This window comes from Diabrotica virgifera, chromosome 7, assembly GCF_917563875.1.
Source record: "Diabrotica virgifera virgifera chromosome 7, PGI_DIABVI_V3a".
Taxonomy (NCBI): Eukaryota; Metazoa; Arthropoda; class Insecta; order Coleoptera; family Chrysomelidae; genus Diabrotica; species Diabrotica virgifera.
Genome location: NC_065449.1, coordinates 101,466,458 through 101,492,461, shown reverse-complemented (window position 1 = coordinate 101,492,461; position 26,004 = coordinate 101,466,458). Strand labels below are relative to the sequence as shown.

Sequence of the window (26,004 nt, the reverse complement as noted above, 5' to 3'; positions counted from 1 at the left end):
AAACAGTGGTTGGACAAAAATACCAGCCAGTCAATTGTCAATAATTCTATGTCAGCTGTCGGCAACTGACATAGTTCATAGCTCAAACATAGAGGTATATATTAACATAGAGGGAGCCCAGAGGGAGCCCAGAGGGAGCCTACCTTCCGCGCTTCCTGACGACAAGATCTCATGGACTGGTTTGCTGCATCTCTTTCTAACACATTGTATCGAAAATCTATGATGACATTCAGTGTGAATATAGGCACAGAAGAGGAGGACAACTGTAGCAGCGTTGATTGATAAATACGGAGTATATTTATCAGTCAACGGTAGCAGCTTTACTATGCGTAAGAGTGAAACAGCACTAATCCAAATAAAAAAGATGGTGTCGTCACTTCGCTCTGAATGACACTCTCTCTATGCTAATATATAACTCTATGAGCTCAAAGTGTAGTCACAGCCTTAAGGCTGTATGACACTATGCATTTTCTTGTATCATTTCTAATATCGTTTCTGATATCGTTTCTTGCATACGTTTTCTTGTATCATTTCTTGTACGCACATTTGTGCCCTGTATGACACTATGCAAGTTCTTGTATCGAAAATTGTATGAAATTCGGCACGTGATTGGTCGAAATTTTGTTCGTCACCCTGTGTCACGTTATGGTAGTACTGCATACTGCATTACAGCTACAGCTGATTTTGAAGATTTTATAAAATTTATAAACTTTTAATTAACATTTTAATGTTAACCAGAATTTTACGTTGACTGTTTGAGGTTGATTATTTGTGTTTTTATTTTGTTTTGATATTTGTGCTAAAATATTTGCATTAGAATTATCTTCAGTTTGATCCAAATTAGGAACTATTGTATTTTCGTCTATTAAAAAATTATGCACCATGAAACCTAAATTTATAGTATGAACTTTACTAGGAGCTAAATATATGGTTATTAGTAGAACAGTAGTCCATACCAAACGGTATATTAAGTATCAATAAAAGATTTATTAATAATACCTACAAAAACACAAATAAATTCATCAATACATTATCCCATTTTCATTTCAGCCGCCATTATGAGTAAGTAATTATGACATTTTAGATGTTTTACCAGCAGGTTTTACGTTTTTGTTCTTTGCGCAGAAATTGGCGCAGTTCTTGTACAAGAATCTGTGTCTGACTCAAATTCTTGTATCGTTTCTGATATCGTTTCTTGTATCTGTGTATGACACTATGCATTTTTTTGACATATCAGAAACAATATTAGAAATGGGTGCATTCAGCAGACGCAATCGCTAACTAATCGATTAGTGATTTTCTGCTGAATGCCACATAAATTGTGGCATTCAGCATGTAAATCACAAATCGATTACTAATCGATTAGTTAGCGATTGCGTCTGCTGAATGCACCCATTGATACAAGAAAATGTATAGTGTCATACAGCCTTTAGACAAGGAAAGAGAGCGCACAACGCTGTGTCTAGGTACACGCTAACGTGTACGCAAATAAAAAAGTTAGGTACACGCGAATTATACTTCATCAAGCCAGTGACGTCATTATTTAGCGTACGCAGTGACTTTATATTTTGGTACACGCTATTTTGATATGTTTATTGTTTGTTTGATAGAAAAATATTTGTTATTAAGGAGAGGGGACGGGAAGCAGAACTATTCAGATGTTTCAAACTTAATAATGTAATAAATCAATGTGTATTAAGTATTATATTCACGTTAGCGAAATAAATTTTAGTTGACATGAAATATACAAAATATTGTTTACTACGTAAGTTAATTAATACCAGTTTATAAACTATAAACCAATGCTGTTGTGTTTATTTCTGTTTATACAGGGAATTGAACTTGTTACGATTGTCATAGAAAATATGTTATAACTTTGTAAATACCCTATATAACATAATAAACCTTTATATTTTTGTGATGGAGAAGTTAAGAAGATTTCGAACATAAAATAAAATATAGGGTGTTCCATTAAAAAAAACATAAGTTTGGTCTGCCACTATGTTATCGAATGCCCTGTAACATTTTAACTAATTTTGTAATATGAAGCTCAAAGTTTGCTACAATTTTTGTTATTAACTTATTGCTATCTATTACTATAGCGGGTCTACTGAGCTTTATCACACTAATCAATGGCCCTGTATATCTTTTAGCTTAATACTTCTGCTACCGTTAATCATGAATTTTTGTCTCTTATTTTTTCATGCTGTTTTAAAATAATGTTAAACTCATTAAAAGAACTAAATAATTGTCCACATTCCATAGTTAATTTAAAAAATACTTAACAAATAAAAAATAAGAAACTCTTTACTAATCAATATTAAAATGTGAACACAACGCGATTAGACAAATTCCAACACTCTGACTCTCTCGCGGTATATACTTACCACAGCATACACGCAGCTCAAGTGTGTATGCAAAAAAACCAGTGCACGCTAAATAGTGACGTCACTGAATTGATGACGTTTCGCGTGTACCTAACTTTTTTATTTGCGTACATGTTAGCGTGTACCTAGACACAGCGAGGTCACAAACGATTATTCGCCAAGTACACGAGTCGTTTGAGCCCGGCTTTACACACGATAACAACACAACCCAGAGACAGGTAAAAAGAGAATAGACTTGGCTAGGGATATGCCACTCAATGCATCGATTTGCTCCACTGATTTGCTCCATCAATTTCATCACACTCTCATGAAGATTTTTAATTTGGCATTTCAAAAAAGAATTCTTAAAAAGAAAAATAAGAAAACATGGGTTACTAAAGGAATTAAGTCGACTTTACACTACATGATTTATCATGTGATTTGTCATATGATTTTTCCCATGACGAGCCGCATGACAATGCTTATGACAAAACGAGCCGTATAAACAATGCAAAATCATATGACAAATCACACAGTGTAAACATGTAAATTTCACTCCATGACCAAATCATATGACAAATCACATGATAAATCATGTAATGTAAAGTCGACTTTAGAATTTCCTGCAAAAACTTAAGATCGCTAAACCGTTGATTGATAAATACGGTATATTTATCAGTCAACGGTTTAATATTTACAACGCTAAAAAGTAATTAAATTGTAATAGATTTTTTTAAGATTTTGCTAATCATTTTGACGTTCTATTAATGAAATATTAATTTCTTACTTCGGATACTTTCACAATTATCATGTAGATGGCGCCAAGATTAATTTATAAGTACATATTACAGAACATTAAAAAACGCAAATTCAGTATTTAAAACGTAAGTATACTTAAGGGAAAAATATATACCACAGCTTTGATCAACTAATATTTTTTATAATTAATGTTTTTAATTTTAAATTAATCACTTTGACATTTATGTCAAATTTCCGGTAAACGTTTACAGACTTGTCACTACTGGCGCTCACGAATTTATAAATATCCCCTCTACGTACGAGCTCACAGCGGATACTTCTCACTTCTCCCGCCAAAGTGAGTGGGCCTTCTGATTGTTTCCTCCTATGTCGACGTTAGTGGCATATCCGTAGCCAAGTCTATTCTTTTACATGTCTCTGGCATTTGGCATAGACATCGCCCAGACATCGCCTATCACAGTATACCACAAACCATACATACTTTGTGCAGTATACATATACAATAGAATCCTGTTTTTTACTGTGTCGCCTATCGCCTTGACATTGACACATGATCTGTTATGTTATGACGGTTGACGGTTATGACAGTGACTGATCTATAATAAACAATCATATTAATTGAAAATCAACAATAAATATATCATTAAATAATAGTTCTACCATCTTATATTATTATCTGGCGATATGGCTATAGATTATGTGCTAGTAGTGGACGAGGAGAGCGAATATCCAATAGAACTACCTACTGAGGAGAATGGAAACTTGCTGCTAAGCACTGTTACAGCACAATTTCCAGGAGCATCTGGTTTGAAATACAAAGTATCTGTTCAGAGTAGGACATTTCGAGGTGTAAGGCTTTCTGATGGTGTTCTTCATCCACCAGCCGATGAGGGATGGGATAACATAGTTTTTTGTTGTGTATATCCTAAAGGTAAGTTCTAATTTTATATTTATTACATGTAAAGACACTTTGACGGAACTTATTAACCCTTTCGATACTGTTGCCGTAAAAGTACGATTTTCATTTACAGCTTTGATGAGCGAGCGCCATACTATTACGCAAATTAATCTCTATCGTTCAGGTTCTGTCACCATACATTTTTTTATTTGCATCTTTAGAGAGCTATAATCGTAATAGTATGTTCTACATTGTCCATCTTGCTCACTTGTATCGTTCATATATGTTACGATCAGCAAATAAGAAATTTCTGAATATGGTTTTTTAGTGTTTTTCTTCTAAGGCCCTGTCTTTTCACCTTCAGATAACTAGTTATCGGAAAGTTTATTGGCAGATTACAGACTAATCTGACAGATAAACTTCCCGATAACTAATCGGAACTCTTTAATTTTTAATATGTTAAAGGAATAGGACAGGAGCTAGAACAATTGAAGTGCTGAACTTAATTTTTGAATAGCGAATTGGAACTTAACTTGAAAGGAAAGACTACAGAATGAAGTGTAAACTAAAACAAACAGGCTTGGAACGAAAATTAACTCAAATGTCAAAGAAACAAAATGAAGAGAAAATCTATATATGACAAGTAAAACAAAAAGGAAGACAATAGGAGATGGAACATTGTAACGTTACAAATTTAATAACCTTTTGAATGAGTTATCACACGACGCCACGCGACAAAAAAGAGATGGATGACGTCACTAGTATGAAATATATGCCAAAAAAATATAATTTAAAAATAAAAATCGACCTGATTCTGGGATTTATCTCCAAAGTCGCCCATTCTTGAGAAAATGAAGTTATTCCAACTCAAACGTCCTCACTGTACCTATAATCTGAGAGGCTTATATCTTAAAACCATGTTTTTTTGGAGCTAGGGGCCCATTGAGTCTTTAGTTCTACACATCAAGGACTACCAGAATCCAAAGTTTCGATTTAAGGTTTCTGTGGGGTCCTTTCTCTATGAATTAAGTCACAACCTTCAAACGGAAATCTGAAAATGATGGTTTTGTTCCAGTTACATCTTTGAAAAGTACGTAAGCGTTATACAATGCCACATCCATCAGATGGAAGAAAAGATTTTTGTTCCATTTAAGAGATTTTCTGGCGCATTCAACAAAACTTATTTGCATATCTGCTTTATCAATAGCCCCCATTTTGTTATTACAATATTCTACTACACATAAAGGCTTTAGAATTTTTTCTCCAGCACGAAAGCGCTTTTTTCCAGTATCTTTTGGTTCAGCTGTGTATATCGTAGTGAGTATGAGAACAAGTCTCCTATCATTCCATTTTAAAGCAAACATTTTGCCGTTATGTGCTACAACCAATGAACTGTCAATACGGATGGAATAGGCACAAAGAAAATTAATGCGGCCACGATACAAGAGAGGGGTCCTAGAGAGAGACAGAGAATGTGCTGGAAAATTTGACAGGCCGTGTAATTTCAGTTGCAATCAACTTAAATCGGGGAAATGGACCTCGTATTTTTTAAATTTTATTAACTTAACTTAATTTTTAAATACTGCCTATCAGCCCTGATACCAAGTTAAAAAAATATGAGGTCCATTTCCCCGATTTAAGTTGATATAGGCAACTGAAATTACACGGCCTCTCAAATTTTCCAGCACATTCTCTGTCTCTCTCTAGGACCTCTCTCTTGTATGGTGGTAATCTCGCTTCACTATTTGAATGGGACAGGGCCATTCCATCCGTATTGACAGTTCATTGGCTACAACCCATTCTCCTTTTTCAACTGGACCAAATTGTGGCATTCCTTGTCTTGTAGATCTCACAGTAGCACAAACTCCAGTTAGTTTTTCTAGAAGATAATCAATTGTCAATATATAAAATATGTTTTTTATTATAATATGGAAGCATCAAACTATTGACAACATCACCACTGATGCCCAGTATGCTGTTTCTTTGAAGATCTGTTTGTGAGCTGGTGTAGACGACGAAATTAAAAACATAGCCTGTTTCAGCATCGCAGATTTCAAATAGTTTTATGCCAAATCGGTTACGTTTAGCAGGGATATATTGTTTAAAACTCAGCCGACCCTTGAATAAGATCAAGCTTTTGTCGATTGCCAAATCTTGAAATAGAGAGAAGGTTCCTTCAATTTTTTTTAACACTGTCATAGCACAGGACTGATTTTACGGAGGTAATCATCTTTATCCAAATTTGTGTTATCTTCAAAATGAAGGGCACCTAGTTTCAGTAAAAATTTATCCCGAGAACAAACTTGATTAAAAAATGGGGTAGAAATTCTTGGATTTGTTGACCAGTAATCTGACAGGCGTGGTTTCTCAACAATACCCATCAAAATACACAGTGCCAAAACAGAGTAGGTGCCTACATTTCCTGTGGACTGAGATCTTGCCATTTAGAATAACTTGGCCTTTTAGTTTGCAAAACATGTGCATATGCATTTGTCTGTTCGGTGATCAGAGTTATAATATTTTTATAAAAAAATATAGTGAAAAAATTTACCTCAGAGCTGGTATGATCCACAGATAAATTAGGATTTATACCTGAGTTGTTGTGGTCAAAATCCATTACATTTGGCACAAAATTATCATCAAAAACCCATGAGTCTGTTGAATCACTTTTGTTTTCCTCTTGAAGATGGGTTTGGATTTTTGCTGGGTGCTGCAATCTCATCAACAATTGATGTAAAATATATCTTCTGATTCACTTGAATAATTCACTAGATATTCAGATTCATCTTCGCTTGAGAAATGATTTTCATTATCGGACGAATAATATTCACTTTCACTATCTTCAAGGCATTTTCTTAGTTCATCCTGTGTCAAAAAGCGTTTTTTATTCATGATAATGCAACTAACAAATGCCGACAAACGAAAAACAATTCCACCACTCCGATAAAACGAATGCAAACAAACGAAAAACGATTCAACCACTTCAATAGAAAGAATATAAATTAGGGGAGACCGGGGATGGTTGACGCAGTTTTACATTTTTGTACCTAGATGCTAAATTAAAAGATTTAGTAAAACTTTATGTTCAATTTGAGAAAGAAAAATGTATGTCACTGTGCGCCAACCAGCCCCGTCACGGGGTTGGTTGACGCAACACATGGGGTTGGTTGACGCCCATATTATAAAGTAACAAAACAAATACCTTATTATCTATGAAAAACATTGGTGTATTTAAAGTTCTAGAATCTAAAATTTAACTCAAATAATAAATTAGGGATAAAACCAACAGCATAAAATCTTCTCTTTTGTTTTACTTTTTTTTTCTTTTGATTTTGGATTGATTTTTGTTGTAAGAGTCAATTATGTTCCTTCGTCTAAGCGGTCTGCGATATTATAAAAGGTTGAAGATTTTACAAAAAAATGATCAAGATTACTCTTAGAAGGGCCAAGCTCCTTTGAGCACAACTTCGACCCTTCATCAGGTTTGTTCAAATATTTTTCAATATTTTTGTGAGCATTAACTGCCTTCAAACACTTTGGTTTTAGCTATTGGTTGGATTGGTTTGACACTTTTGTGGGATTTTCAAAAGTTGAAGGTTCTCTCTTTGACAGTTCCTCTTATGGATTTTCCATATATTTTTATCTCCCTAACTGCTCTCAACATAATATCTGGTGCAATTTTACTTTTTTCGGACTTGCTTTTAAAAGAACGCATTTTCTAAAACAAAATTTCAAATCAATCAGTATTTATGCTCGGGGACGGTTGACGCATGTGTCAACCAGCCCCTCATCGAATGCGTCAACCAGCCCCAAAGCACATGTTTGGGTATTTATGGTAATCGACTCTATATTAATTAGTTTTTGGAAAATACAATGATTGTATCTTATAGTCGTAGTTTCAAGCTTCAATACAAAACAAAGAACGAATTATTATCTTTAAAAATGGGATTTCTAGAACAAAAAATGTATGATCATAAATATTTACTTACCACTGTAAAAAAACTACAAAACGCTCTGTACACCCTACTAGTTATCGCACCAAACTGAAACTACCTTCCGAAAGTGTGCTTTGTGGGAAGCCTTGGAACTTGTGTAAACACGTGATTACCAAGTTTCTTAGTTTTAAGAGAATCGCACTGCGTCAACCAACCCGATGCGTCAACCAGCCCCAGTCTCCCCTACTGAGCTGAGTGACCCAGACCGTCTCGATTGCAAAGTGCAAAATTTTCCCGGCGCCCTATATGAGCAGCGCGCAACCATACTTGGCCCGTAGCGAAAGGGTTAAGCAATTGTGCAGTACCTACCAGCAAAGTGCTGAATGCACACGATCTTCTTTCTTATTCTTTATGTGCCATCTCCCAATCGGAAGTTGGATATCATCATCACTATCTTTACCCTATCTACTGCTGCTCCAGAGAGTTCTTTAGAACTGCATTTAACCCTTAACTACAGGCATTCCATGATTACAACGTAACAACACAGCAGGGCCGGATTTAAAAGGGGGCAGGCTGGGCAGCTGCCCGGGGCCCCACATTTTGGGGGCCCCCACAAAGCCCCAAACTTAAAAAAATCAGCACATTATTCACATAGAATAATTTTTGTCAATCAATTAACTGTAATATTTCGTTATATGGAAGGTTTCTCTCCTTAAAAATGTATTTTTGGCAAATTACGGTCATAAAGCAGAAGATATATTTAAGACATTCTTGCAAGAAGATGATATCGATTTGAAAAGCTGCAGGGGACAGTCCTACGACAATGCGTCAGTTATGAGTGGAAAATACAATGGTGTTCAGCTAAAATTTAGATAACACAATATCTTGGCGTTGTAGATTCCATGTGTCTCCAACTCTCTAAATTTAGTTGCTAGTGTTGTCCTGCTGCCATAGAATTCTTTGATTTCGAGGAAGGACTGTATGAACCCTATGTATTTTTCATTTCCTCTACATATAGATACAACTTGTTAATCGAATGTTTAAAAACGTCTTTAAGCGAGAGCAACGCCGACCATGGCAGAAATATTATTGTTCATAAAAAAGAGTAAATACTACTAGATGGTCGTCTAGAAGTGATGTCGCAAAAAAACTAATTAAAGGTTATAATCGGATTAAAGGAGTATTATCCAAAATTTCAAAAGACGATGGGCAACAATTTGAAACTCGTAGCGATACAAATGGTTTGGATAATCGAGTGTGTTTACTGAAAATAGGGATATGTGCAATATTTTGGAATGAAATCTTAGAGAGGACAAACAGCACAAGTCGTATTCTCCAAGAACCAAATATTGACTTTAATTCAGGAGTGGCAGCACTTAAATCAATTAAAAAATTTATATTCTTTTAAGGGATATTTCAGAGACTGAAATGACAACATCAGAGAAATTTAGGACTCCAAATTTTATAGCTATTATAGATCACTTCATTTCCTCTTCAAGTCATAGACTTTCGGCATATGAATCCATTCATTCCAATTTTGGATTTTTACATTATTTGGAAAATTTAACTCCCAATGAAAATGAAGCTCACTCACTGAAGGTTACCGACAATTATAGTAATGATTTAGATAAAAAACTAGGTGTCAAACTATTACAATTTGTAGAATTTTTCAATTCATTTAAAGAGGAAATCGGCTCATCAAATATATGTAAAGAACTTCAAATGTACTGACGACCGACGCTTAAAACAGAAAAATGTGAATGATGCGGTTCCAAACGTTGTAGTGACACTTCGTTTATATTTAGTTCTGATGGTAACTAACTGCAGTGGAGAGAGATCGGTCTATGATAGGCCAAGAGCGTTTGAACCATCTCTTTATAATGAGCATTGAACACAATACCTTAAAGCAACTAGACATGCCCGACATAATCAAGGAATTTTCAGTTAAAAAACCTCGAAAAGTACTCGGACTTTAACCATACCATAGTCATAACAACAATTTGTTTAATGGTAGGAGGTAGGGCCCCACACCAATTCTGCCCAGGGGCCCCCACACCAATTCTGCCCAGGGGCCCCCACTGCCTTAAATCCGGCTCTGCAACAGAGCCCCGATATTTTTTACTGAGCATCCTGTGTTATCTGACTATCTACCTCAGCTTTAGTCTACCTCTACCCCATCTTATTATTCCCTCTGGTTGTGCTGTTATACTGAATTCGCTCAGTCGTGATTTACTTTGACACATTCGGAATAGGAAACATACAGCACAAAAATTCCTACCTCACACTATTAACTGCTCAAATCAACTTAATCTTTCACTAAAAAAAGAAAGATTATTGGAAATAGTGGGAGTGCATACTAAACCCATAAAATTTTCTGGAATTTATTTCTACACAATATTTTTATTTTGTACAATAAATAATTTTTCCATTTGTTATCAATACATTATAATGGTGTAAATAAATAATTATTGATTGGCGTAAGGTTTATGTTACTTATATCTGTTTACTATTAATAATATTGGCTGTGGGCGGGTATGTTTGGTTGTGTAGTAATTTCCAGTCACGTCTAGCAACCTAACTTCCCAAAAAAGAAATTACCAACCTTATTAGACAGTTATGTCTCGGCTGAGCGAATTCAGTATAGAATCTTTTTATCACATTCGATTTTGGGGACTGGGTTACATGTCCTCCCCACTGCAGTATTCTTCTTCTTCTTTTGGCATCATAATCCTGAATGGGTCTTTGCCTGTCTGCCTATGTCCTTCTTTTCGGATCTTTCTTGTGCCCTTCTTTTCCATTGTCTTATGTTCATTGTCATCTTCCACGTCATCCAACCATCTCGTTTTGGGCCTTCCTTTTTTTCACCTTCCTGTCGGCTTCCATTGTAATATTTTCTTTGTTGTTTTTCATTGTCTTATCTCTGCACATGTCCCAGCCATGACAGTCTTTGACTTTTCACAAATAGTACAATATCTTAACTTTCATTCAATTCATTAACCTCGTTGTTTCTCCTGATTCTCCATGTGCCGTCTTCCTCTTGCACCGGACCATATACTTTTCTCAGTACTTTTCTCTCGAATGCCCTGAGTTGGGCTTCATCCCTTTTCGTCATTACCCAGGTTTCACAACCATAGGTTACTACAGGTCTAAGCAATGTTCTGTAGATAGTCATTTTGGTTCTTTTGTCTAATAATTTCGATGTCATCAATATTTTATTATCATAGTATGTTTGATTTCCGGAAATGCGTGCATTAATTTCGCTACTTACTGAATTCTTATTGATTTCTGTGCCCAGATATGTGAAGTCATCCACACGTTCAATAGTGTAGTTGTCTATTGTGATATAATTTTCATTGTCAGGTGTTCTTTTGACAGTCATGTACGTTTTTGCTTCTTTTATTTTTAGCCCCCTTTTTCGTGGTTCAGGATCAATTTCTTTGAACTCTTCCATTAGTCGTGGTATGTTCCTATTAATGATAGCTACATCGTCTGCATATGCAGTAATTTTTACTGTCTTGGTGGTTATATGGCCAGTTATATTGGTTTTTTTGATGAATGACTCAAGAACTGCCCACTGCAGCATGAAAATGAAGAAAGATAAATGATCATAACAATTATTTAGATAGGTACTTAGTCCCAGAATAAAACAATAAGTCAGTGTATGTATTTATTGAATAACCTCACATGGCAATAATCAATAATTGAATGATTTGATGATGATAAAGCAAGTGTAGAGGTGAGCATGAAAAAAGGCATGATTTAAAACCCTTTTAAACAGTATAAATCTATTTATTTTACAATAGCTCTTGGTCTAGTTAAAATGTTAGTAATAATTGATTTATTTTACACTGTATAATTTATGTTTAACATTCACTTTATAGCCCAAACAAGATCTGCCTGTTTTGGTGTTAATTAAAACTTAAATTTTTTTTAGAAATATGTTCTACTAAAAGCTTTATACTTAACCTAAAATTTTCGATATGCTCCAGTTGAAAATTTGATATAAGAATCAGGACAAATTTTAGAATATATAGTAAAACCATATAGGGGGCTGGAAAGGGGGCATGGGGCAACTTTGAAATCTTATATGGAAACCCTCATTTTTATTGCATATTTGGGTTTTATATTCAGTATCACAAAAGTTTTTTCGTCTCCACCCCACCCCGAGGGTATAATTAAGAGGAAATAAATTTTCAATGAAAATGCTTGAAACAATTAAAAAAATTAAAATAAATATTTTAATGCAATATTGTAATATTGTTTAGTTCTTGATGGATGGTTTTGTTATCATGAAAAATAATATTTGTGAAATAAAAATCTAACAATGTTAGTATTTTTATTTTTCAAAAATATCAAGGTCCGTGAAGTTAGCCCGAAAAAGTCGGGAAAAAAATGTGACCGATGCCATTCGATTGTCCATTGATTGTCCACGTTTATCCACAGTTTTATTTCGTTAGTCCACCCATCAATTTTTTTTATAAACAAAAATTTTTTTTCGGGCTAACTTCACAAATACACAAATTTTCGAAAATTCAAAAACTCTCTTGCTATATTGTTTGTCCATCGTTTGTCCATGTTTTTTCACCGCATAATTTTGTTTGTCCACCCACTGATATTAAAAAAAAAAAAAATTATATATATTGCTTACGGATAATAGGATAGTACTCCTGAAAAAGTACTTCAGAGTCCATTAGAATGAATGTTTCTGCCGGGCCAGAATCCCAACTACCCGTTTGTCCACCTCTTCACAACGTTTGTCCAACCCCTTAAAGTGCAAAACGACCCCCCTGGAGATTGTAATTATTTTTTTAATTCTCAATTCGGTCTAATTTCACGTCCGCTTAAATGCGTATTTAAACGTTAATTCGGAGACAGAATCCCAACTACCCGTTTGTCCACGCCTTCACAACGTTTGTCCAACCCCGTAAATTGCAAAACGACCCCCCTGGAGATTGTAATTATGTTTTTTAATTGTCAATTCGGGCTAACTTCACGTCCGCTTAATTGCGTATTTAAACGTTAATTCGGGGACAGAATCCCAACTCCCCGTTTGTCCACCCCTTCACAACCCCGTCCAACCACGTAAATTGCAAAACGACCCCCCTAAAGATTGTAATTATTTCTCAATTCGGGCTAACTTCACGTCTGCTTAAATGCGTATTTAAACGTTAATTCGGAGCCAGAATCCAAACTTCCCGTTTGTCCACCCCTTCACAACGGTTATCCAACCCCGTAAATGGCAAAACGGCTCCCTGGAGATTGTAATTATTTTTTTTAATTCACAATTCGGGCTAACTTCTGGTCCGCTTAAATGCGTATTTAAACGTTAATTCGGGGACAGAATTCCAACTACTCGTTTGTCCACCCCTCCGCAGCGTCTGTCCAACCCCTTAAAGTGCGAAACGATCCCCGTAGAGATTGTAATTATTTTTGAAGTGAAAACTTCTTTAGGGACGTTGTGTGATTTTTGGATAGGAGAAAAAGTATTGAATTCGCGACCGTCATCGCGACCGTCATTGCGACCGTCATCGCGATCGTCATTGCGACCGTCATCGCTTATGCTATATATTATGTGTATGTATATATAAATTGTGTAGAGGCATTTAATTTTAAAATAAATGTAAAACCTATTTTAGGATGGGGAAAAAGGATTGATTTCGCGACCATCATCACGACCGTCATCGCGTCGGCGAAATAAATTTTGTACATAATCTATAGGTATATTATGTGTATGTATATACACACACCGGCAAAATTAGCCGAACACCTTAAAAATGGGACATGTTTGGTGTCTCGAATTTCCTAAACCAGTAGTCCGATGTGAGTAATTCTTTTAGTATGTTATAGCCTTATTATTTAAGAATATCATTGTGATAATATTGTTGCTATACAGGTAAATATCAGTTTATACCGGGTGTACCAATCATACTGTGTTTTTTTCTTAAAGTTTGGAACACCCTGTGGAATATTCTAGCATATGTAAAATATTAAAATTAAAACTCGATTGTAGAGTTAGGCTTTCTTCACATTTTCCTTTTCGACTTATTTAATTATGTGGGATAATAAAAAAGTTATATGTGTTAACAACTATCCATGTTTTTCATCAATAAATCCTCATAGTAGGGGAGGAATGTATGCTAAATTTGCAGTTACTCGAGCGTTATGGGGACCTATTGGATTGTGAAGAGTATGTGCTAAAACCAGAAAAAGGTTAAGTTGAGTTTTCCGTATAGTGGGGGCCTTTTCATTTTTTAATTTAATTTTCCATTTGAAACAATCGTTTTTCCATTTGAAACACCCCACCTCCGTGGGGGCTCGTGTTTGGTGCCATTCGATAGATTTTCAAAAATATTGAATAGGTACGTGTATTTTGCAGTTTTTCGATCTGTTCAGTTTTCGCCGCCGATGTTGTATATAAAAGGACCCCGCACAAACCTTATGGAAAATAGGTCCCAGTGGATTTCGTTCATACTTTGGGAAAATACTCTTTGAAGCATCCTGATAAAAAGTTTTCATGGGCACAACTCAATCGTATGAAGGATTTTCAAGATATAGAGGCCCAAACTCGGAAAATTATAAGATTTACGGGGTATTCCAATTCCGTGAGTTACTGGTTATTTGGCAACATGTAGAAGTTTGGATCAAGGAAAAGTACTAGTAGTCTAGGATTTTTTCCTAGCTATCCAATGGCGACCTTTACTTTGACCTTGACCTTCAACGGACGTCATCTTCTAGAGTTTCGAGGGTTTTAGGCATTCAATTGATATAAACAGATTACCCATGGGCCAAAAAGGGATAGCTAAACACTAATATGCCATCAGGATTACCCTCCGGATGACGTGGTGGCCAGGGCCTCTGCAAGGGACGTCATCTTCCAGAGTTTCGATGGTTTTCGGCATTTAATTGATGCAAATGAATTACTGGAGGGTTTTTGAGGTCGCTATACACGAATATGCCACCAGAACCGATTCCCGAAGCACCTGATTTCCAAGGTCAATGAAAGGGGCTCCTGGAGTTTCGAGGGTCTTTGGTACTACATTAATGCAAATTGATTAATTATAGGTTTTTGGGGTTGCTGAACACGAATACGTGATCAGCACAGACACAGGAGCACCTGGTGTCTAAGACAGGTTATCTTCTGGAGTTTCGGAGAAATCTAATGGATTACTCTTAGGTTTTTGGCGTTGCTCTTTTGGATTACTCTTTGGTGTGTGTACTCACTAAGTGAGTAACTTAAGTACTCAATTGTTTTAATTATTTATAAAAAATATATACTCAATTTATATCCGACAATATTTTTCCTTCATTTATTTTAATATCGATTTACTACATTCTATTTTGATAGTGGTATTCATCGTGGCCACTATATACTCCACAGTATTTTATCTAAGTCATATTCGTGTTCAGCAACCCCAAAAACACAAGAGTAATCCGCTTGCATCAATTTAGTACCGTAAACTCTCGAAACCGCAGAAGATGACGTGCCTTAGGCACCAGGTACCCCGGTGTCTGTTCTGATGGCGTATTTGTGTTTAGCAGCTCCAAAAACTAATGAGTAATACCCATATGCATCAATTTAATACCGAAACCTGTCGAAACTCCAGAAGAAGACCTGCCTTAGGCACCAGGTGCTCCGTGGATCGGATGTGATATCGAAATCACGTACAGCAGACCCAAAAACCTGTGAGTAATCAGTTTACATTGATTTAGTACCGAAAGCTCTCGAATCTCCAAAGCATGACGTGCCTTTGGCACCAGGTACTACGATGTCTGTTCTGATGGGGTATTCGTGTTCAGCAATTCCAAAAACCTATGAGTAATCCGTTTGCATCAATGTAGTACCAAAGACCCTCGAAACTCCAGGAGCCCCTTTCATTGACCTTGGAAACTAGGTGCTCCGGGAGTCGGTTCTGGTGGCATATTCGTGTTTAGCGACCTCAAAAAACCCTCCAGTAATTCATTTGCATCAATTAAATGCCGAAAACCAACGAAACTCTAGAAGATGACGTCCCTTGCAGTGGCCCTGGCCACCACGTCATCCGGAGGTTAATTCTGAAGGCATATTCGTGTTTTTCGATCCCAAAAACCCATGAGTAATCTGTTTATATCAATTGAATGCCTAAAACCCTCGAAACTCTAGAAGATGACGTCCGTTGAAGGTCAAGGTAAAAGTAAAGGTCGCCATTGGATAGCCAGGAAAAAATCCTAGACTACTAGTACTTTTCCTTGATCCAGACTTCAACATGTTGCCAAATAACCAGTAACTCACGGAATTGGAATACCCCGTAAATCTTATAATTTTCCGAGTTTGGGCCTCTATATCTTGAAAATCCTTCATACGATTGAGTTATGCTCATGAGAACTTTTTATCAGGATGCTTCAAAGAGTATTTTCCCAAAGTATGAACGAAATCCACTGGGACCTATTTTCCATAAGGTTTGTGCGGGGTCCTTTGTAAAAAAACATGCAAAAATAAATACTGAATATTACATACTTGATTCAAATGCATGTGCGCTCAGCGTTTGACATTAAAACCCCCCTCGAAGCTAGTTCAGCTGAAATCCACGGGAGGTCGTCATTGTGACATCGCTTAGTAATTTATTTATTTAATACATCTATTGAATTACTTTAGGCTTGTTTATTAAACTAAGCAGATAATGATGGTAGGGGAGCCCAAGCAGGAATTTTTGCAGTTACTCGAACGCTTCAGACATTGTTTCAGATTATCACATGGGGAGAAACCTTGTACAGTATTTCTCATGATCATTTTTCAGTGCGTAACAAATGATAGGAAAAAGGGCAAGTCCGTGATAATACACATTTATGACATTTATTCTAACATGACATTTTAGTTAAATCTGACAGTTATCACATTTTATTTTCAATTTGGAATAAAAACAAATCAAAAGTGTTTCTTGCATTTATAAAATGGTATTTTCTTTGATTTGTATAGTCTTATAAATTATACAGATTATATTTGTAATATTATTATCTAATTAAAAAAAATTATTTTTTTATTATGGCGCCATCTGTCGACAACTAGAATAACTAGAATAAATGTTATAAAAATGTCACCGACGAAATGTAATCACCGACGTGCCTTTTTTTCTGTCACATACAATTTAATGCGTTAGAAAGAAATCGAAAAAATGTGACGCACTGAAAGATGATCATGAGAAAGACTGTATGTACCTATACCATATTGGTTCTTAACACCGGGAAATTCATTAAGGGGGGACCGAAAAAAAATCTATTCTTAGAAAAACTCGAAATCGTCATGTTAAGATAAGGTAAGTTAAGTACATGCAAAATAGTGTATATTTCAAAAATCTGACGATTTGAGCGCGGCGTAAGAAAATGGGTGAGTTACAAAGTGTCACAAAAAAAGCAAATATTTCGCGAAATAAACGTCAGATTGAAAAACTAAAAAATACGTTTTCAATATTTTTCAAGAATCAATCGAATAATACTTAACACGTCACCCCACGAAGAGGGGGGGGGGTAAATTAAAAATTTTAAATATGATATTTCGCGAAATGAACAGCAGATCGTAAAACTGCAAAATACACATATTCAATATTTTTCAAAAATCTATCGAACGGCACCAAACACGACCCCCCACGGAGGTGGGGTGGGGGTTACTTTAAAATCTTAAGTAGGAGCCCCCAATTTTTATTGCAGATTTGGATTCTTTACGTAAAAATAAGCAACTTTTATTCGCAACATTTTTTCCAATTATGGATAGATGGAGCTATAATCGGAAAAAACGATTGGTGGAAATGGAAAATTAAATTAAAATATTGAGAGTCCCACAGTTTATGGAAAACTTAACTCAACTTTTTTTGGTTTTAGCACCCACTCTTCACAATCCAATAGGTCCCCATAACGCTCGAGTAACTGCAAATTTAGCATACTTTCCTCCCCTACTATGAGGATTTATTGATGAAAAACATCCGTTTCGCCCCCGAACCGTTTCGCCCCCGGGATTTTACCTAACATTTTTAACTAGTTTGAGTTATAAATACAATGTTAATAATACATTTACCTATTGCTCATTTTTTGTTTGTTTTTCTTAGAAGTGCTTTGTTACACATATTTATAGTAGATAGACAGGATTAATACATAATTGTTCTCAGAAATAATTTTACATATTTTCTTACACAAAGGATTTTGTTCTCAGAAAACTCATTTTGCCTTACTTATAATTTACGGACCTAACCTTACCTAACCTAAGCTAAGAACAAAAAATGATCAATAGGTAAATGTATTACTAACATTGTATTTATAACTCAATGCAACTAGTTAAAAATGTTAGGTAAAATCCCGGGGGCGAAACGGTTCGGGGGCGAAACGGTTCGGGGGCGAAACGGCTGGGGACGAAACGGCGGGGGCGAAACGGTCGGGGGCAAAACGGCGGGGGCGAAACGTCCGTATCCCAACTTTTTTATTATCCAACATAATTAAATAAATCGAAAAGGAAAATGTGAAGAAAGCCTAACTCTACAATCGAGTTTTAATTTTAATATTTTACATATGCTAGAATATTCCACAGGGTGTTCCAAACTTTAAGAAAAAAACAGTATGATTGGTACACCCGGTATAAAATGATTTTTACCTGTATAGCAATAATATTATCACAAAGATATTCTTAAATAATAAGGCTATAACATACTAAAAGAATTACTCAAATCAGACCACTGGTTTAGGAAATTCGAGACATCAAACATGTCCCATTTTTAAGGTGTTCGGCTAATTTTGCCGGTGTGTGTATATATAAATTGTATAGAAGTATTTAAATTTAAAATAAATGTAAAACCTATTTTTGGATGGGGAAAAATGATTTATTTCGCGACCGTCATCTCTTCGGCGAAATAAATTTTGTACGTATCTATATTATGAGTTTATGAGTATGTATACATAAATTGTATAAAAGTATTTAAATTTAAAATAAATGTAAAATCTATTTTGGGATGCGGAAAAAATATTGATTTCACGACCGTCATCGCGACCGTCATCGCTTAGACGAAATATATTTTGTACGTGTATTACTATAATGTACGTATAATAATACTAATATTATTGAAGTGAAAACTTCTTTAGGGACGTTGTGCACTTTTTAGATGGGGAAAAAGTATTGAATTAGCGACCGTCGACCGTCCTCGCCTTGGCGAAATAAATTTTTGAAGTGAAAACTTTTTTAGAGCCGTTGTGCACTTTTTAGATGGGGAAAAGTGTTGAATTAGCGACCGACATTGCTTCTGCGAAATAAATTTTTGAAGTGAAAACTTCTTTAGCGACGTTGTGCACTTTTTAGATAGGCAAAAATATTGAATTAGCGACCGTCATTGCTTCGACGAAATAATGTTGTGAATTGAAAACCTCTTGAGGGACGTTTTGGTCTATTTAGATGGGGAAAAAGTATTGAATTAGCGACCGTCATCGCGACCGTCATTGCTTCGACGAAATACATTTTTGAAGTGAACACTTCTTTAACGACGTTGTGCTCTTTTTAGATGGGGAAAAAGTATTGAATTAGCGACCGTCATCACTTCAGCGAAATAAATTTTTGAAGTGAAAAGTTCTTTAGGGACGTTGTGCAGTTTTTAGATGCGGAAAAAGTATTAAATTAGCGACCGGTATTTGTTTGACGAAATAAATTTTTGAAGTGAAAACTTTTTAGGGACGTTGTGCACTTTTAAGATGGGAAAAGTGTTGAATTAGCGACCGTCATCGCTTCGGCGAAATAAATTTTTGAAGTGAAAACTTCTTTATGGACGTTGTGCCCTTTTTAGATGGAGAAAAATATTGAATTATCGACCGCCATCGCGACAGTCATTGCTTCGACGAAATCAATTTTTGAAGCGAAACCTTTTTTAGGGACGTTATACACTTTTTAGATGGAGAAAAAGTGTTGAATTAGCGACCGTCATTGCTTCGGCGAAATAAATTTTTCAAATGAAAACTTCTTAGGGACGTTGTGCACTTTTTAGATGGGGAAAAGTACTAAATTAGCGACCGTCATTGTTTGACGAAATAAATTTTTAAAGTGAAAACTTCGTAGGGACGTTGTGCACTTCTTAGATAGGAAAACATATTGAGTTTGCGACCGTCATCACTTTGCCGAAATAAATTTCGTAAGTACATAATATATATTATGTGTATGTATACATAAATAGCATAGAACGTACGCAACGCTTATATCATATACATAGGTATAGCACTTCTTTTTGGATGTGGAAAAGCATTGAGCTTGTAATTTATATACTATAAGAAGTTTTCACTTCTCTCGGCATTCCCATGAGCGCTTTAAATTTTTTTTATTATTAATTCGGGTTAACTTCACGTCCCCTTAAATGCGCATTTAAACGTTAATTCGGGGACAGACTCCCAACTACTAGGGGACCCCCTGGAGATTGTAATTATTTTTTCTTAATTCTCAATTCGGGCTAACTTCACGTCTGCTTAAATGCGTATTTAAACGTTAATTCGGGGCCAGAATCCCAACTACCTGTTTGTCCACCCCTTCACAACGTTTGTCCAACCCCTTATAGTGCAAAACGACCCCCCTGGAGATTGTAATTATTTTTTTTAATTGTCAATTCGGGCTAACTTTACGTCCGCTTAATTGCGTATGTAAACGTTAAAATCGGGGACAGAATCCCAACTACCCGTTTGTCCACCCCTCCGCAGCGTTTGTCTAACCCCTTAAGGTGCGAAACGACCCCCGTGGAGATTGTAATTATTTTTTTAATTCTCAATTCGGGCTAACTTCACGTCCGCTTAAATGCGTATTTAAACGTTAATTCGGAGTCAGAATCCCATCTACCCGTTTGTCCACCCCTTCACAACGTTTGTCCAACCCCGTAAATTGCAAAACGACCCTCCTGGAGATTGTAATTATTTTTTTTTAATTGTCAATTCGGGCTAACTTGACGTCCGCTTAATTGCGTATTTAAACGTTAATTCGGGGACAGAATTCCAACTACCCGTTTGTCCACACCTCCGCAGCGTTTGTGAAACCCCTTAAAGTGCGAAACGACCCCCCTGGAGATTGTAATTATTTTTTTAAATTCTGAATTCGGGCTAACTTCACGTCTGCTTAAATGCGTATTTAAACGTTAATTCGGAGCCAGAATCCCAACTACCCGTTTGTCCACCCCTTCTCAACGTTTTTCCAACCCCTTAAAGTGCGAAACGACCACCGTGGAGATTGTAATTTTTTTTTAATTCTCAATTCGGGCTAATTTCACGTCCGCTTAAATGTGTATATAAACGTTAATTCGGGAAAGACTCCCAACTACCCGTTTTTCCACACCTTCACAACATTCGTCCAACCCCATAAATTGCAAAACGACCCCCCATGGAGATTGTAATTATTTTTTTTTTATTTTCAATTCGGGCTAACTTCAGGTCTGCTTAAATGCGTATTTAAACGTTAATTCGGGGCCAGAATCCTAACTACCCGTTTGTCCACCCCTTCACAACGTTTGTCCAACCCCGTAAATTGCAAAACGAATCCCATGGAGACTGTATTTTTTTTATTTTCAATTCGGGCTAACTTCACGTCCGCTTAAATGCGTATTTAAACGTTAATTCGGGGCCAGAATCCCAACTACCCGTTTGTCCACCCCTTCACAACGTTTGTCCAACCCCGTAAATTGCAAAACGAATCCCATGGAGACTGTATTTTTTTTATTTTCAATTCGGGCTAACTTCACGTCCGCTTAAATGCGTATTTAAACGTTAATTCTGGGACAGAATCCCAACTACCCGTTTGTCCACCCCTTCACAACGTTTGCCCAACCCCTTAAAGTGCAAAATGACTCCCCTGGAGATTGTAATTATTTTTTTAAATTCTCAATCCGGGCTAACTTCACGTCTGCTTAAATGCGTATTTAAACGTTAATTCGGGGCCAGAATCCTAACTACCCGTTTGTCCACCCCTTCACAACGTTTGTCCAACCCCTTAAAGTGCAAACGGCTCCCCTGGAGATTGTAATTATTTTTTTTAATTCTCAATCCGGGCTAACTTCACGTCTGCTTAAATGCGTATTTAAACGTTAATTCGGGGCCAGATTCCCAACTACCCGTTTGTCCACCCCTTCACAACGTTTGTCCAACCCCGTAAATTGCAAAACGACCCCCATGGATATAGTAATTATTTTTTTTAATTCTCAATTCGGGCTAACTTCACGTCTGCTTAAATGCGTATTTAAACCTTAATTCTGGGACAGTATCCCAACTACCCGTTTGTCCACCAATCCGCAGCGTTTGTCCAACCCCTTAAAGTGCGAAACGACCCGCGGGGAGATTGTAATTATTTTTTTTTTAATTCTCAATTCAGGCTAATTTTACGTCCGCTTAAATGCGTATTTAAACGTTAATTCGGGGACAGAATCCCAACTACCCGTTTGTCCACCCCTTTACAACGTTTGTCCAACCCCGTAAATTGCAAAACGACCCCATGGAGATTGTAATTTTTTTTTTAATTCTCAATTCGGGCTAACTTCACGTCCTCTTAAATGCATATTTAAACTTTAATTGAGAATTGAGAATTAAAAAAAATAATTACAATCTTCAGGGGGGTCGTTTCGCATTTTAAGGGGTTGGACAAACGCTGCGGAGGGGGGACAAACGATTAGTTGGGATTCTGTTCCCGAATTAACGTTTAAATACGCAATTAAGCGGACGTCAAGTTAGCCCGAATTGATAATTAAAAAAGAATAATTACAATCTCCAGGGGGGTCGTTTTGCAATTTACGGGGTTGGACAAACGTTGTGAAGGGGTGGACAAACGGGTAGATGGGATTCTGTCTCCGAATTAACGTTTAAATACGCATTTAAGCGGACGTGAAGTTAGCCCGAATTGAGAATTAAAAAAATAATTACAATCTCCACGGGGGTCGCTTCGCACTTTAAGGGGTTGGACCAACGCTGCGGAGGGGTGGACAAACGTATAGTTGGGATTCTGTCCCCGATTTTAACGTTTAAATACGCAATTAAGCGGACGTGAAGTTAGCCCGAATTGACAATTAAAAAAAATAACTGCAATCTCCAGGGGGGTCGTATTGCAATTTACGGGGTTGGACAAACGTTGTAAAGGGGTGGACAAACGGGTAGTTGGGATTCTGTCCCCGAATTAAGATGATACAGTAGCGATCAACAGGTAGCGAAAACGCGTTCCAAAATTGCGGCTGTAATTTTGAATATTTTTTCGAGATATTTGGCACACGTATTCGTAATGTAATAAAGAATGGCGGTACAGAGCCCAATTTGTAAAATATATTAATATGTGGAAATTACTCTGTAATTAAATACAATATTAAAAAAACGAGAGTGTACCACCATTAAGAAGAACAAAAAAATACACTTTCTTCAAATAAACTTTTTTATCCGATGCCTAGATTTTGTCTCATTTTGGAACTACTAAAATTTTTTATTTCATTAGTAGTTCCAAAATGACACAAAATCTAGGCATCGGATAAAAAAGTTTATTTGAAGAAAGTGTATTTTTTTGTTCTTCTTAATGGCGGTACAGGCTCGTTTTTTTAATATTGTATTTAATTACAGAGTAATTTCCACATATTAATATATTTTTCAAATTGGGCTCTGTACCGCCATTCTTTATTATATTACGAATACGTGTGCCAAATATCTCGAAAAAATATTCAAAATTACAGCCGCAATCTTGGAACGCGTTTTCGCTACCTGTTGATCGCTACTGTTTCCTCTTAACGTTTAAATACGCTTTTAATCGGACGTGAAGTTAGCCCGAATTGAGAATTAGAAAAAATAATTACAATCTCCAGGGGGGTCGTTTTGCAGTTTACGGGGTTGGACAAAGGTTGTGAAGGTGTGGACAAACGGGTAGTTGGGAGTCTTTCCCGAATTAACGTTTATATACGCATTTAAGCGGACGTGAAGTTAGCCCGAATTGAGAATAAAAAAAAAAATTACAATCTCCACGGTGGTCGTTTCGCACTTTAAGGGGTTGGACAAACGTTGAGAAGGGGTGGACAAACGGGTAGTTGGGATTCTGGCTCCGAATTAACGTTTAAATACGCATTTAAGCAGACGTGAAGTTAGCCCGAATTGAGAATTTAAAAAAATAATTACAATCTCCAGGGTGGTCGTTTCGCACTTTAAGGGGTTTCACAAACGCTGCGGAGGTGTGGACAAACGGGTAGTTGGAATTATGTCCCCGAATTAACGTTTAAATACGCAATTAAGCGGACGTCAAGTTAGCCCGAATCGATAATTAAAAAAAATAATTAAAATCTCCAGGGGATCGTTTTGCAATTTACGGGGTTGGACAAACGTTGTGAAGGGGTGGACAAACGGGTAGATGGGATTCTGTCTCCGAATTAACGTTTAAATACGCATTTAAGCGGACGTGAAGTTAGCCCGAATTGAGAATTAAAAAAATAATTACAATCTCCACGGGGGTCGTTTCGCACTTTAAGGGGTTGGACAAACGCTGCGGAGGGTTGGACAAACGGGCAGTTGGAATTCTGGCCCCGAATTAACGTTTAAATACGCATTTAAGCAGTCGTGAAATTAGCCCGAATTGAGATTAAAAAAAAATAATTACAATCTCCAGGGGGGTCGTTTTGCACTTTAAGGGGTTGAACAAACGTTGTGAAGGGGTGGACAAACGGGTAGTTAGGATTCTGGCCCGAATTAACGTTTAAGTACGCATTTAAGCAGACGTGACGTTAGCCCGAATTGAGAATTAAAAAAAAATAATTACAATCTCCACGGGGGTCGTTTCGCACTTTAAGGGGTTGGACAAACGCTGCGGAGGGGTGGACAAACGGGTAGTTGGGTTTCTGTCTCCGAATTAACGTTTAAATACGCATTTAAGCGGACGTGAAGTTAACCCGAATTTATAATTAAAAAGAAATAATTACAATCTCCAGGGGGGTCGTTTTGCACTTTAAGGGGTTGGACAAACGTTGTGAAGGGGTGGACAAACGGGTAGTTGGGATTCTCGTCCCGCAGAAACATTCATTCTAATGGAGTCTGATGTACTTTTTGGGTGGACAAACAAAATTATGCGGTGGACAAACATGGACAAACGATGGACAAACAATATAGTTAGCCGGAAAAATTTTTATTTATAAAAAAAATTGAAGGGTGGACTAACGAAATAAAACTGTGGACAAACGTGGACAATCAATGGACAATCGAATGGCATCAGTCACATTTTTTTCCCGACTTTTTCGGGCCAACTTCACGGACCTAAAATATCATCGTTAAAATAATAAAATCCTTCAAATTTTTGTATAGATCTCAACTTTTTTATTCATACACTTCTGATTTGGCTTTGTATTTTTTTATTTCTTATTTAAGAATGTTTATGTTACCGGCCAAACCCGATTTTTACAACAAACTAGTTTGGCCTAGGCCAAACTAGTTTATCCTGATATAAATACACACACTTCAGGCCAAACTAGTTTATCCTGATATAATAAAGACTCACACTTCAGGATAAACTAGTACGTCCTAGTCTAAACCAATGTAGCCGAGTCGAAAGTAATTTAGCGAACATGTAAGAACTTTTTCCACCTACCTCTACCGAAAGTATACTTTTCCGGACCTGATTGTAGGGAGCAAAGTTGTACTTTTCCTCCTAAGTATCTATACATTTTAACGTTTATTTATAAAACACCCTGTATTTTGCAGAATGGTAAAAAACAGTAAATTGTTATTTTGATTTAACAATGTTTACATTAATAATTTGACTTATATTTGACAGTTGACAGTTATATTGTACCTACTTGTTAGTTTTAGTTTTATTAAATTTTGTTGGTTAGTTACATAAATAAATTAAGCAAAAATGAAAAAATGACTTGTTATTTGAGGAAGGTGGAAAAGCCATATGTCTAACATGGGAGTAAAGTGCCTTTTCCTCCCTTGAATGATTACTGCCCTCCGCTACGCGTCGGACAGTAAACTTCATTCTCGGGAGGAAACGTAGCACCTTCCTCCCTTGTTATACAAATCGCTATTACATGCGGGAAATTCCCAAATCACGTCCCAACAG

At 36.4% G+C, this 26,004-nt stretch overlaps 1 protein-coding gene across 3 annotated transcripts in view; it reads left to right on the top strand.

The window, feature by feature from the left end:
- The first annotated feature begins 3,670 nt into the window (after positions 1-3,670).
- The window catches only part of LOC114332392 (TAR DNA-binding protein 43), a 102,042-nt gene continuing 79,708 nt past the window's right edge, over positions 3,671-26,004 (top strand). For 2 of the 3 annotated variants that reach the window (XM_050657162.1, XM_050657160.1), the window contains exon 1: positions 3,673-4,056. In XM_050657162.1, coding sequence (XP_050513119.1) covers positions 3,810-4,056 — 247 coding nt within the window. In that variant the 5' untranslated portion in view covers positions 3,673-3,809. Of the gene's footprint in view, positions 4,057-26,004 lie in introns of all 3 variants that reach the window. The other variant, XM_050657161.1, reaches the window with a different exon arrangement.